Source organism: Mixophyes fleayi, chromosome 2, assembly GCF_038048845.1.
Source record: "Mixophyes fleayi isolate aMixFle1 chromosome 2, aMixFle1.hap1, whole genome shotgun sequence".
In the NCBI taxonomy this organism is placed as follows: domain Eukaryota; kingdom Metazoa; phylum Chordata; class Amphibia; order Anura; family Limnodynastidae; genus Mixophyes; species Mixophyes fleayi.
In genome coordinates this window covers 99,110,173-99,125,385 of record NC_134403.1, presented here as the reverse complement: position 1 = coordinate 99,125,385, position 15,213 = coordinate 99,110,173, and the positions used below count along the sequence as shown (strand labels likewise).

Sequence of the window (15,213 nt, the reverse complement as noted above, 5' to 3'; positions counted from 1 at the left end):
ATCCTAGGTGTGACATTTGCAGTTGGAATCTGTTGCTGTCGACTCTCAATATGAGATCCAAAAAGCTGTCACTATCAGTGAAGCAAGCCATCATTAGGCTGAAAAATCAAAACAAACTCATCAGAGAGATAGCAAAAACATTAGGTGTGGCCAAATCAACTGTTTGGAACATTCTTAAAAAGAAAGAACACAGCGGAGAGCTCAGCAACACCAAAAGACCGGGAAGACCACGGAAAACGACTGTGGTGGATGACAGAAGAATTTTTTCCCTGGTGAAGAAAAACCCCTTAACAACAGTTGGCCAAATCAAGAACACTCTCCAGCAGGTAGTTGTATATGTGTCAAAGTCAACAATCAAGAGACAACTTCACAAAAGTGAATATAGAGCGTTCACCACAAGATGTAAACCATTTGTGAGCCACAAAAACAGGAAGACCAGATTAGAGTTTGGCAAACAACATCTAAAAAAGACATTACAGTTCTGGAACAACATCCTATGGACAGATGAGACAAAGATCAACTTGTACCAGAGTGATGGGAAGAGAAGAGTATGGAGAAGGAAAGGAACTGCTCATGATCCAAAACATACCACCTCATCAGTGAAGCATGGTGGTGGTAGTGTCATGGTGTGGGCATGTATGGCTGCCAATGGAACTGGTTCCCTTGTATTTATTGATGATGTGACTGCTGACAAAAGCAGCAGGATGAATTCTGAAGTGTTTCAGGCAATATTATCTGCTCATATTCAGTCAAATGCTTCAGAACTCATTGGACGGCGCTTCACAGTGCAGATGGACAATGACCCGAAGCATACTGCAAAAGCAGAGTTTTTTTAAGGCTAACAAGTGGAATGTTATGCAATGGCCAAGTCAATCACCTGACCTGAATCCGATTGAGCATGAATTTCACTTGATGAAGACAAAACTGAAGGGAAAATGTCCCAAGAACAAGCAGGAACTGAAGACATTTGCAGTAGACCTGGCAGAGTATCACCAGGGATGAAACCCAGCGTCTGGTGATGTCTATGCGTTCCAGACTTCAGGCTGTAATTGATTGCAAAGGATTTGTAACAAAGTATTAAAAAGTGAAAGTTTGATGTAGGATTGTTTAGTTTGTCCCATTACTTTTGGTCCCTTAAAAAGTGGGAGGCACATATAGAAACCGTTGTAATTCCTACACTGTTCACCTGATTTGGATGTAAATACCCTCAAATTAAAGCTGAAAGTCTGCAGTTAAAGCACATCTTGTTTGTTTCATTTCAAAACCATTGTGGTGGTGTATAGAGCCCAAAATATGAGAATTGTGTCGATGTCCCAATATTTATGGACTTGACTGTATGTATGTAATATATATATATATATATATATATATATATATATATATATATATATATATATGTATATATTAGAGATGCTCAGGCTCGCGAACCGGCTCATTACATTCGCGCGTCCTCGGATCTGAATCGAGGCAAAACGTCACTGTTGCGTTGTCGGATCTCACAGGCTTTGGATTCCATAAGTATCTCCCGCCCCAGGAGATCCAGCGCCATTGCTCACACAGAAACAGGGGTAGCAGTGTTCTTTCCAGTCTCCAGTGCCACTGCTCATACAGAAACAGGAGGGGTAGCAGTGTTCTTGTCACTTGACAAAAATTAACTGGAAATAATTGGAAATTAATGTTATTGAGGTTAATAATAATGTAGGGATAAAAAAAGAGCCAAATTATGTGATTTTAACAAAATAAAATAGAGATTGTAGAAAAAAAATTGGGATTCAAAACCAAAACACGTGAGGGTGGTTTTGCCAAAACCAAAACACAAAGTTAATCCAGATGCAAAACCAAAACATGGGGTTCAGTGAACATCTCTAATATATATATATATTTAGTATTAAACATTATAAAACAATTCAGAGGTCCAATTAGCAGTACACAAATATAATTTACACAACAGGCTAAGTACAATGAATCCTCTCCATATTGGTGCTCTGCAATCCAAAGCCTAGCAGTATATTTACATCCGGTCAAAAGGAAGGGTGTGAACAGTTTAGGATATGTTTCATGACCTCTGAAACAAGAGAACCATTATCTATATTTGAATGCAACTACATGGTTCAAAGAGATGCCAACACAGAAGATGCCTAGCAAAATAAGTGTTTTATAACTAGTGCTCTGGTTGTAGATTTGTCTTACAACTGTGAACAGGCGTTAATTAGAAATTACTTTTGGAGGTATGTGTGTCTCTAATTTCTAACTGTAGAAATACTGCTGGACCCTCACTCACCTCCAGTATTCATCTGTATGGCCACACACACACACCACAGTCAAAGGGATTCTCCCTAGTATAAGGCCTGGTCTGGAAAGTAACGTTATCGACTCCTAAGTTTGTTGTCGCATTTCTGACTGTAGTGGCAGACACCATCACAAATTTCACAGCAGGGAACATTACAGCTGCTATTTCTAAATGTAGTCAGTATTTCCCTTTAATTCCAGGTATAAGACAAATTGGGAAGAGTGTCACAAGGCCTTCTCCTTTACTCACTGTGATGTGTCCAGCAACCGCTATCTCCTCAACAACTGCACCCTTAGATGTGCTAGTAAAAATGTGTGAAACCAAGCCCTATTTTCAGCCGCATTGAGCATCGCTAGTCCTATAATTGAATATCTTTCCCGGCACTGAACGTGGATAAAGGACATGTGGGTAGTTGGCGCTGAAATGATTTGCTCTGCTACATCTCTACTGCCTCTCAGTAGAAATAGATCAGTATGAGAAGTCATCTGACATTGTTTAAGGGCAGAGCAGACATAGATTAAACCCTTTATTTCACCCTTGCTCTCTCTAATGCAAAAAAAGTAAAAAAAATTAATAAAATTAAATGAATAATATTAAATGAAAGACAAATAAAGGAAATGAAAATAATTTTTTAAAAAAATGTCTCTTCCACTGATTCATCTTCTTTTTCATCCGCTTAAAAGCCTGGATCCCATAAAATATTCACCATTTGCCTAATTTTTGTCTGTCCAAGCTCAGCTAAATCTACTTTTACACACATCCTAAAGATGTTTGTACGCATGTGACATAGAATCAGTGTGAGGGGACAGGGGGGCAGGGCCGGCGGAACAAGGTAAGAGGGGTAAACAAGAAGGGGGGCGCCAAGATTGAGGGGCGCTCCCCCCGCCTGCCATCCCCGCTTGACCGCCGGCACATTATTTTTAAAAAAAAATAAAAAAGAAAGAAAACCTGGCAGTGCTGGCGCCCTCCTCCTCCTCTGCTCCCTTGTCACTGACAGTGTCGGCGTGACGTCATCATGTCCTGACATTGGCAGTAAGGAACGTGCAGAGAGGGGCAGCACACCGAGCCGACGTGAAGAGAAAATGACAGAAGAAGAGCAGAGAAGGAAAGAAGGTCATAAAAAGGAGGGGGACTGTATGTGGGGAAAAAGGAGGGGGACAGTATGTGGGGATAAAAAGAGGGGGACAGTATGTGGTTGAAAAAGGAGGGTGGACAGTATGTGGGAATAAAAGGAGGGTGAACAGTATGTGGGGATAAAAGGAGGGTGAACAGTATGTGGGGATAAAAGGAGGGGGACAATATGTGGGGATAAAAGGAGGGGGACAGTATGTGGGGATAAAAGGAGGGGGATAGTATGTGGGGATAAAAGGAGGGGGATAGTATGTGGGGATAAAAGGAGGGGGATAGTATGTGGGGATAAAAGGAGGGTGGACAGTATGTGGGGATAAAAGGAGGGGGACAGTATGTGGGGATAAAAGGAGGGGGATAGTATGTGGGGATAAAAGGAGGGTGGACAGTATGTGGGGATAAAAGGAGGGGGACAGTATGTGGGGATAAAAGGAGGGTGGACAGTATGTGGGGATAAAAGGAGGGGGACAGTATGTGGGGATAAAAGGAGGGGGATAGTATGTGGGGATAAAAGGAGGGTGGACAGTATGTGGGGATAAAAGGAGGGGGACAGTATGTGGGGATAAAAGGAGGGGGATAGTATGTGGGGATAAAAGGAGGGTGGACAGTATGTGGGGATAAAAGGAGGGGGACAGTATGTGGGGAAAAAGGAGGGGGGACAGTATGTGGGGATAAAAGGAGGGGGACAGTATGTGAGGAAAAAGGAGGGGGGACAGTATGTGGGGAAAAAGGAGGGGGGACAGTATGTGGGGAAAAAGGAGGGGGGACAGTATGTGGGGGGAAAAGGAGGGGGACAGTATGTGGGGAAAAAAGGAGGGTGGACAGTATGTGGTGATAAAGGAGGGGGACAATATGTGGGGGAAAAAAGGAGTGGGACAGTAATGTTCAAGAAGGAGAGGGACAGTACTGGGGAAAAAGGAGGGGAACAGTATTTGGGGAAAAGGAGGGGGACAGTATTTGGGGGAAAAGGAGGGGGACAGTAATGTTCAAGAAGGAGGGGGACAGCTGTGTGGATGAGAAGGCGGCAGCAGTGTATGAGGAGAGGGCACAGTGTGATGGAGGAGCACTGTGTGATGGAGGGGGCACAACCAAACTAATTTGCTAAAAATTTAAAATCTTATTACAAAGAATATATATTCTTCATTTATATTATTCATATAGCAATTCATGTTTGCTGTTTAATGTATTTAGTTGTATAACTCTCTTTAGTAAAGTGTATTAAATGATTTGTTTTGAAAGAAAAAACATTACTGAATGAACAAATAATTTATAAAAGAGCAGGGCGCAAAATTTTTTTTTTTCAGGGGGGTGCCGGACATGCTAGCACCGGCCCTGCAGGAGGGAGGTTTAAAACTGAAATGGGCACTTTTGTTCTTGGACCCAATAAAAATGTCAAACCCTGAATAACATATAAGTAGTTAGTAATAAGGAGAACAATGATGATTAAATTGTGTAACAAAGTTCAGAGGCTGCTCTAATTAATAACTTAGAAGAACAATCGTGGACATGTGTATTTGTTTCATATTTTGCTGATTTTCCAACGCCATTGAATTAAATATATATTTGTTCCCATTTGATACCAAAAAAACATATCTGTATCAGACAACACAATACAAAACAAACTAAACAAAAATTATTCCAATTTAAACTGACTGGCACCTCCCAAAAACTGAAATTTAGTCTGGACATGAAGTGGGGAAACCCCTCTGAACATCAAGTGATTCTCCAATTACCTCTCTGCCTATACAGTCAATGATTCTGATAGTTCTACTTGTCACTAGTGGTGACTTGCTTATTGCTTTAATTATCTTAAAGGGTAATTCCATGTTTAAATAATATCTGTATATAAAGAGAATTGTTGCAGAATAAACACGTTTGTGTCTTTGTTATATTATAGAGACCACAGAAATACGTTTTAAAAAAGCTTCCATGATAGCTAACCGTTTTCTAGCTTTGTCCTTTGTTAAAATAATGCAGTCCTGGTGGGATAAGAGCAGGTCTAAATTTAACACAGATCAATGGCTTTAACAAAAAAAAACCCTATGCACAGGCCCTCTACAGATCCTCTATTGTAACACCTATGAATTCTGTTGCTCCCTTATTAGTAACAAACACTACCACTGCTCCTTTAATACTAATGGGGTTATACATATGGCTGTATGCAGGCTGTATAAAATACAGTAGCATGCCACAATGATATGATGCCAGTGCAAACTGACTTTCTAAGCTAACCTCCAACATTTTATCAGTGATCTTCAGTAGCTGCACATGAATCATTTCCCTTCCTAACTAAAGATTACATTGTGCTGTGTAAAATTTCCTGTACCTTGGAGAAGTGGCCTCCAGGTAAACGTGTCTACCACATGCTTGCTGTGCAGACACTGATTACTAGATAGGAACGTCTAGCCTGGTGTTATCCCAAGGCAGAACAGTTAGCTATCGCTCCCTCAGCTCTGCTGTGACTAAATATCCTAAATTATACTGCCTACTAAATTCATTACAAATATACCAGTACAATCGTGAAGTATCATATGTTCATATTGTTTTTTGTGCAACTCATTTATAAGCAATACTGGACACAATGATATTTGGCACTACAAAGATTGTGTCATCTGTTACATATACTACAGAAGTGTATTCAGATTTCTAAACATATACAATGAAAAGTGGTTGTTTCAAGAGAGAAAAAATACCTTTTTACAAACTCATTGGAAAATACCAGTAATTATTATTTTGAATTTTTATGCAAATTCATGGAGGAAAGTAGAGGATGAAACCACTAAGTAGAGTGGCATGATAATAGCATCCCTGTATAAAATATATACACTGGAAATATATGATCATTTTATGTGATTCCTTACTACTCTTAGGTGGGTATTCAATTGTTAGCGAGATTTTTTTTCCCACCCCCGCCGTCTTAAAAAATTAAAAAATCTCCCGCGGGTTGTTGCCGGCAATAGCGACCGTTTTGAGTTAGCGCAGCGGGAAAACTCATGCAATTCAATTGAAAAAGAGAGAACTCTGCCCCCGCGCATTAAAAATTGTGTTTATGCTGTCATGTATAACACAAAAAAAAGGTTTTGCATACATTAGATTGCATTACACATTGATAATATCTACATTACAGTACTCTTTCTTTTAGCATATTTTTTTATTGAACTATTTTTCACCATACAATCATCTATACCATGTCAAAACACATTACATTCATATTTGTACCAAAAACATACATAAATCTAATTAATTAGTGATTTTATTTTTTTTAATGTTTTTTTTATTTCAATATTTTTTCACAAGAAAATCGACTTATACAAGTTAGGCATTAGTGATAAACATAAGTTTAACTTTTTTCAACATTTTTACATGATTTGAAATACTTTTCAGAGGTTTTTTATTTTTAACACACCCCAAGGAGGTGCAAGATAAAAAAGCATCTATTTGAATAGACCTTCTACTGGACAGCAAAAATGTAAAAAAAAAGTAGCGTTAAAATGGAACTGAATTGCGGGTAAAGTTAACCTGCTCAAAAATGATAAAAAACAGCGCTAAAATGAGTTAACACGCTCAAAATAAACACTCGCTGACAATTGAATACCCCCTTTAATACATTATACACAGTCACAATATATTTATTTACCATTACTAGGCCTATAACTATCTATGATGCCTGGTGTATCAATGTCTATTGAGTGTTCAAGATTTGTGATTATTTTGCTAGTTTAACCTTAATAATAAGTAATGATAAGTAATTAACTGTAAGATATAACATTATCAGAATAATTCCCATCTCATTGTGTATGAGCTACAGCCCTATAGAATTCAAGTGGTCAGTGACAAATGTGGTACCCCAAAGCCCTGTTGAACAGCACAGAGGAGTCCATAAACGCTTTTAAAATGCAGGGCTACAAGGGGTTAATTGTGCTCCTGAAAACTTGTGCCCAAGAGTGATTGACAGGAGGAGGATGAAGGCCCTGATTGGCTGGGGGAGTAACAGGAAGAGGTTGTGCAGGAAGGAGGAGAGAGAGAGAGAGAGAGCAGCATGGTAGAAGGAACAAGGGGGAGGATGTGCAGCCGAGCAGAGAGAAGATAAGCTGCTGCCAGAACTGTGACATTGCCAGCAAAGCGGACGGAGAACAGCTGGGGACACGCAGCGGGGCGCCAAAGACAATCTCCACTAACTGCAGAACCGTCTCCAGGTAAAACCCTAGCCTGCAGTGTATTGCACACACCCCAGTGTCAGAGGGAAGAGTGATGAGAGAATCTATCCAAAACTGACATTGCATTCTTGTACAAGGAAGGATTGTGAGAGCTTTTCCCCTAGATCATATCTATACACAGGCTGCAGGGAACAATTAAGACGGTCGTTTCAGCTATATCATGTGTGTGTGTGTGTGTGTGTGTGTTGATATCTGGACATTATACCCTGCTGCAGAGCACATGTGCTGATATTCATTGACTGTTGAGAGAACAGCGCCATCTTGTGGCTGAAATGAGCAACAGCCCTGCTTTCTACTATAATACTTAACCCTTGATGGAAACCTCTGCAGGACATTGGAACACTACCCAAATTCCTGTGCACAGGTCAGCCCAGGACTGAGTGGAAAATATGGTAACGTTACCAGGGATAATATTGGTGCACCAAATGTTTTAGATGATGTTAATGTTATGTGATTTACCTAAGAATTGATTTATTAATATTGAAGGTGTGACATTCAGTGTTAGTGGTACCGCTGGAATTCAAGTTAACTCAGCAGTAGAAGCTAAAAGTGGGGCGCCTGACCCATAGGGAATACCACGGTACCCCAAACACCTGAATAAGAAGTAGCCCTCTAGTGGGCGCGGTAGTGACCGCAAGAGTCTTGATGGGTTATTATTGATGGTTATTGCATCATCACCAGTCAGATATTGTTAACGTGAAAGTAGTAACTGTGATTACCAGTGTGCCTTATTAGACAATGTGTATTGAAGATGTTATCGTTATTCCGCCTTATACTCACCAGGTGTATGTTATATGTTAAATGCTATTGTGCTCTATGCTGATCAGACGCATTATTTTGTCATTACTATTGAGGTGAAGGGGTCAGTGGCGCGTTGGCTTACCAAAACTATCCTTACCGCATTCTCAATAAAATCAAGTTGTTTGACCAATCTTTGTCCCTTTCATTGAAGTATTTATCTCCTGACCACCGGATATCCAAAAGAGAAAAGAACCTGACTCGTAGCTGGGAGACAAGGTAAGGGAAGGATTTCCCATCAGTAGTCGACCACCACACAAAGCCTTAGGACAGGACACTTACTGAGGCCAGTTCAAAGCTAGGCAACAAATCAAACACACAAATAACTTACTAAATGTAAGGGGACAAACAGATCCGTCAATCACTACCGCACAGTTCACTTTCACTTCATATTTTATTACATGATTTGGTAGTAAAATGTAAGAGCAGCAAATTGTTACAAAAAAATCTTTAGTAGCTAAATATCCTCATATTGATTTGACATTTTTCTAAATTAAATGCAGTAAGACCAACAAAGTATTTACCGCTGCAGCAATGCAGCATTGATTGAACTGTGCTTATTAAATAATTAAAAATGATGACAGCTAATAATCTTAGTCAGATACAAATATTAGGCTGAAAACATTCTGCAGAAAGACAAATAATAGAATACATGGCTGCCAAATTTTACAATGAAATTACAATATTTACACATAGAATTAAAATAATTGTGAATCTAAATTTAATATTTCAAAAGTTCCACTGTTTTCTCCTCAGCTGACATCCTATACGTGATATAGTGCCTGCGTTTCAGCACTAAGCATTTGACAGCAAGGTAGACGTGAAGATTTGTTTCAGGATGTGTGGGATTTGCTTTGTATCCATAGCAACAAAAGACCGTCCTGCTGGAAGTGTCCTCTGGAGCCTGCAGTTACCGGGGAAGGAAGAGGAAATTAGCAATGCAAATCTCTTACCAAGGAAAGGAAGAAGAGAAAGGCTTTCACTGGTGAATAACTAAACAGATAGATTCTATTCATTTACCCAATAAATAAAAGCTTCTGAATAGACCAAGGAAGGATGCACTAACACAAGCTGGTATGTCCAAGAAGGAAGCACAAGGACAAGGCGACGCTGTATTACCCAAATTTCCAGTTGTCCATTAAATCTGCTCTTCATGCCAACATCTCTTATAATGCTCTACCAAACTTCACCTTTTATGCAAATCCATAACCATTATAAATACTCAATGTTATTGTCCCCAGCAGTAATTTAGGTCCTGCCTACAATATACATAATTCATATCAAAGAAGTGCAGTGGTCACTTTGACTATAACTTGGACAGAGTTCTCTTTTGAAGAGCGAGTTTTTACTGTACAGTAAAGAAAAAGCAAACCCAATGGTACATATATAAAGTCTGGTATTGGTATCTTTTACCAGAAAAAGCAGCTACAAATCAAGATCATTGTAACGTTCAATGATAAACGTCAAAGTAAAGCTGTTTACCATGTTTTACAGTTAATTTTCAGCACTGTCGTTTTTTTTGCCAATGTAAGAATAAATAAAATCCGCCAGCAATCTAGAAAATCTCAGTTCTGACCACTTACCTTTCAGCTTGATCTCCCAAAGATCCAATAAATATTGCAAAAGCATTGACTTGTGGGTTAATGGTCAAGGCTTGAGCAAACCTTTCTGGTGGTATGCCGTAGCGTTCTAGGTTGGCATCACTCAAAACAATGACAAAGTATTCATCTGCGTCCTCCTTAGCGATCTCCTGTATAGCATGTTCTGTGGCCTCCAATGTGTAGTCTCCACTCATACAGAACTGAGAGTGGGCATGCATAGTCTGGGAAGAGGCACGGAAAAATGTTATTCTCACAAGTAAAAGTACCATTCCTCCATTTTTATACTGGATTGCATACAAATATTACAAAACTTGCCCCAGCAGGATCAGGCTGGCTATCAAAACTACTGGTGGTCCCTACATGGGCTTTAAGCCTATAAGTGTCCTTGTTCCATGTTTAACAAGAAGAGAACATGGGGACGTTGTCACAAAACCATTTCCCACACATGTCTATATTTATTTAATGGTCATTACAAAAATGAACCTGTGCACCCATACCTGTAGGCCCTGCAACCTCCATTTTTACTAGCCTGTATCCACAATATGAACCTAACTACTACAGACTCGCACCCTGGCCAGGAATTCACAATCAATGTGTAAAATCATCAGAATGCGCTATTTATATTCAATTAGAGATGCTCACATTGTAAAAACAAGAAATATCAGGTTAATACAGTGATTTCTAGTTTTCAGGCAATTATCTAGACCTGAAAATGCCCACATACAATTAAATCTAAAAATTTACATTGTGGGTCTTACACAGATAACCCAATTCTATGCAAGTCTCTGCTAGACCAACGGTGTACACCCTGTAAGAAGGGACCCAACAGGGGTTCCAGAATCTGTGTTCAGGGTCCTCCAATTGTCAGCTATGAATTATTATTATCCTTTATTTATTAGGCGGTACAAGATTTCCGCAGGGCCATACACAATACATACAGTAGACCTTACATGGTAAAACAGTACAGAACAATAAACGGAAAAGGGAAGAGGGCCCTTACATTCTAAGGGGAGTTCAAACAGACAGCAAGCACAAAGGGAGTCAGTAGAGGGGATCAAGCACAGGAGGAGCGAGTAAAGGAGCCGGGAAAAGAGAGGTGATGAGAATGAGCATGGAGAGAGGGTTAGGAGGAAGGCTGATAAGCTTTAAAGGGACAGGTGAGTTTTAAGTGGCCGTTTGAAGGAGCACAAATTAGGGGACAGTCGCATGGAGCGTGGGAGGTCCATTGGCCGAGTGCAGGGAGTGGGAGGGTTTGAGAATGGAGAGGAGTTTGGAGATGTATGGGGTAGTGGAGTGGGAGAGGGCCTTGTAGGTGATGATGAGGAGTATGAAAACGATTCTGTAGGGGAAGAGGAGTCAGTGTAAGGTAAGGCAGAGAAGGGAAACAGAAGAAGAGTGGTGCGAAAGGAAGATAAGTCTCGCAGTCGCTTTCAGTATAGAACGAAGGGGGGTGAGGTAGGACCAGGGGAGGCCAGTGAGGAGAAAGTTACAGTCATCAAGACGGGAAAGCCTACTGAGATAGGAAGGACCAGATGCGGGTGATGTTGTGTAGTAGGAAGCGAAAGGATTGGGCAAGGGATTAAATGTGGGGGGCATAAGAGAGGGAGGAGTCGAGGGTGACAAAAAGGCAGCGGAGTTGGGGGACAGAAGAGCTGGTGGTGTTTTTAACAGTGATAAAGAGATCAAGATGGGATGAAAATCTAGAAGTAGGGAAGAGAATGAGTTTGGCTTTAGCACTGTTAATTTTGAGAAAACATGAGGACATCCAAGAGGAGATGTCGAAGAGATGGTCAAATACACAAGAGAGGAGGAAAGGGGGGAGATCAGGAGAAGAGAGGTTTTGTTAATTGTCATCAGCACAATGGTGATACTGGAGACCTACTGGGAACCGCCACTTCTGCGGTTCCAGAACATTGGCACAGTGACTTTTGGTGGTCAATAGCACACTCATACTTGGAGGGATCACAGGACAATAGCACACGGATACTTGGGAAGTCACAGAACAATAGGACACTGAAACTTGGGGTCCCAGATGAAAAAAGGTTCAGCACTACAATACTAGACTACACTCATTCACTTTGAGCAGGAAGGTTCTGCAGCCATGCAAAGCAGAGAGGCTAAAGTAGCCACTCCTACCATGTACTGAACATAATTGAGAGACTTTCAGTGAACATACAAGGCAGAAAAAATGCGTTTATCCTTCATATAGTAAAAGATCCTCCAAATCCTGAACTGATACAAAAGCTATTAAAAAGGCAGAGCTTCATATATATTTATTGTAGCATAGAGGTTAAAAGACACGTGATTGGGTCTCACATTTAGACTGTACATCTTCAATTTTGGGTGTGAAAACTGTTTTATTAATTGTTCTCAATAACAGCACTGTCAGCAAATGTGTGATGATTCCAAGCTCTTTACCTTAAGAACGTCCAATCTTTGCTTATTGTTCTTGGGGATCTTGTCACATCTGATAAGTTCAATGCTGTAACCATCCCCTGAGTGCCCGGAAACATCATACTGGTATGGAAACAAAAAGTACATGAAACTGTAACACAGGTAGAAGTGGGAGACAATCTCCAATACAACACAGGTGACTCAAACAATAAATCAAAGTCTACAACTTTACTAATGTTAAGTGAATGACGCACACATAGTGCATACCATCTGGTGAAAGGAACATATTTTTTATTTTTGCATGCAGACCTTGCTGATAATGTAACATACTTTACACTTATCTAACTCACCAACACATTTTCTACATTGCATACAGTAATGTTATTCCACCGTTATGTTATTTCTTTAGATTCTTCATCACTTCTCAAACAGTTTGTATATATCTATATATTTGCAGATTACAACATCCTAACGTTTACGCATCTATCTTCAGATTGGACACTACCTGCCCTGCATTCCTTCACACTCCTGTGGCCTCGCACTGAACTAACACTTGCTGTTTAGCAGCTCATTATAAACAGTAATCTGTCACTGTGACCAAGGGAGGTGATTCAAATATATTTCAATTTATCAATTTTGTGCATCTATGTAAGTAAAGTCACACGTGTACTGTGAATGTTTGGCATAGGTCCTGGAACTATTGTGGTCATTGGGCTTGTTTCACTCACTCAACTCTCTGAAATTCAATATACTGATTTTCAATAAATTAAAATTCTGCAATTCAAGGGTTTTGTCAACATTACAAACTATATAAAAATACAAAGGACACACAAAACAATTGTCATTTTGGCATTAATTAGTCCTATTTAGTAACAGGTTCTAATTACATTTCAATTTGTACCTCTGTTTTTTTGACCCTGACTTCTCTAAAATACACATGTAGCAGGGTTTAATCGTAAAAATCCATGAGTTATGCTTTATACAGCAAGCACCTTCATAGGTTACGTTCTTAGACAGCTAAATATTTTTCCCTAAAACCACTAGGTATATCATCAGTGTGCGATTGAAATTCAATGTCACACATGCTGTGAAAAATTGTAACATTCTCCACATCACAAAATTAAAAAATAAATAACAAGAGTATTGTCAGATTTCAGCATCAGATTTCAGCTACCTGGCTTTTCCTTGATGCCCTTAATTTGCAGGCATCATCAGCAGCTTTGCACAGGAGAGGTGCACATTCCCACTAGAGTGCCTTTTTCTGTTAGTCGAAACAGGACCAGATGTTTAAATAATGGCATTATACATAATAAGCTCCTTTTAAGGGGTAAGCCACTGCTAGTGTCTTAGCCAACGCAGTGGCTTGTGCCCATAGCAACAGATGTGCTGCAGGCTTCTATAGGTTCGTAGTGCACTACTAATGTTTTTCCCTCACAGTCCAACAGATCATTCTCATACGTACATAATCCGTTCACCACATTTTGCTAGTGGTGAATGTATTGGATACTGCTGCAATTGTTTGGCTCGCTGTCTATTGTGATGTGACTGTGAGGCTCAGCTCTGGAATGACATCAATGTCAATCTGGGTACACAATTCAGGTATTCCTTAGTCAATTTTGATGACAATATTTGTTTAAGATGTTTAATATATATTTCATGGCAGCTAGAGTAACACTGCTCTTTGAGTTGGAATGGATACAAGGATTTTAATGGCTACAATTATTCAAAATAAGTCTATGAAATCTTGTGCAGATTTACAGGTTTGACACATTGAGTAACGAGAGGATAAGAACTAAGCTGTTCCAATGAACAAGCCAGCTTAAAACTATTACAGAGGTATTTAGATGATTGTGCATATTTAGTGATGAATGCACACTGGTATATTAATCCAGAGCGTGGCTTAGTTCTGACAAAGGGCTTAGAAGTAAATAGTAGCATAAATGCTCATGTGAATTCCCTAAATCATTAGATTCTATTTTATTTCCAGTTTTACTAATTCATATTTTAAAAAATTGAATTACTCTTATATTCTATATTGGCCACTCACTTGGTGATAATGCAGACAATACTGGACAACCAGCACCAGCTACCACGATGCACAAATAAAATCTTTTTAACCTTCTTCAATTTTCTATATGTTAGGTATCCATAGTCCTACAGGAGTGACGTTCTTAAAACACTTGGCTGTAATGAAGCAGCACTTTTTCTACTGTAATAACCATGAAATTAATGATGGGGAAAAGAGCATGCAGTGTTTTTTGCAGCTGTGGAAACTTAATGCTGCATTTACAAAGCTTGCTTGGAAAGTAGTCCTGTCTGGAGCAGATCTGCAAATGATCTGCCACTTCATTAACATGTGGAAATGAAGACACAGCAGCAATGGCTGATACAGCTATCACTTCGACACCAACATACTTCTGAACATTCTCACTAGATGCCCAAGCTACTCCCATGACAATGCCATGTCACCAAATTGTTAACCCCTTGGCCCTTCCAGTTGCAAAAAATTGGGAATACACCACAAACAATGATGTAAGGTGTGCATTAACGTGCACCCTGCATGCTCAAGCAGCATAGGGACTACTAAAGTGAAATGTAGGTACATCTGTGTCTTATATTTAGATGCTGCAGTCTTGGCCGCATCAGATCCCATAAGGACATTGCAGAAGAAAGTCAGGTTGTCAATGAACGTAGATTATCATGGTTCATATCTGAAAATTTCAATTTTGGGTTTAATGATCTTTTACGTTTGTACAGGGTGTGTTTATAAGACAGAAAGCTGAGG

General features: G+C 39.7%; 1 protein-coding gene across 3 annotated transcripts in view; it reads right to left on the bottom strand.

Annotated features, from left to right (window-relative positions):
• Positions 1 to 8,508: 8,508 nt before the first annotated feature.
• VWA8 (von Willebrand factor A domain containing 8) overlaps positions 8,509 to 15,213 on the bottom strand; it is a 278,034-nt gene continuing 271,329 nt past the window's right edge. For all 3 annotated transcript variants that reach the window (XM_075199773.1, XM_075199771.1, XM_075199774.1), the window contains 3 exons: positions 12,453 to 12,551; positions 10,017 to 10,255; positions 8,509 to 9,337 (listed from right to left, as the gene is read on the bottom strand). In XM_075199773.1, the coding sequence (XP_075055874.1) occupies positions 9,229 to 9,337; positions 10,017 to 10,255; positions 12,453 to 12,551 (447 nt within the window). In that variant the 3' untranslated portion in view covers positions 8,509 to 9,228. The remainder of the gene's footprint in view (positions 9,338 to 10,016; positions 10,256 to 12,452; positions 12,552 to 15,213) is intronic.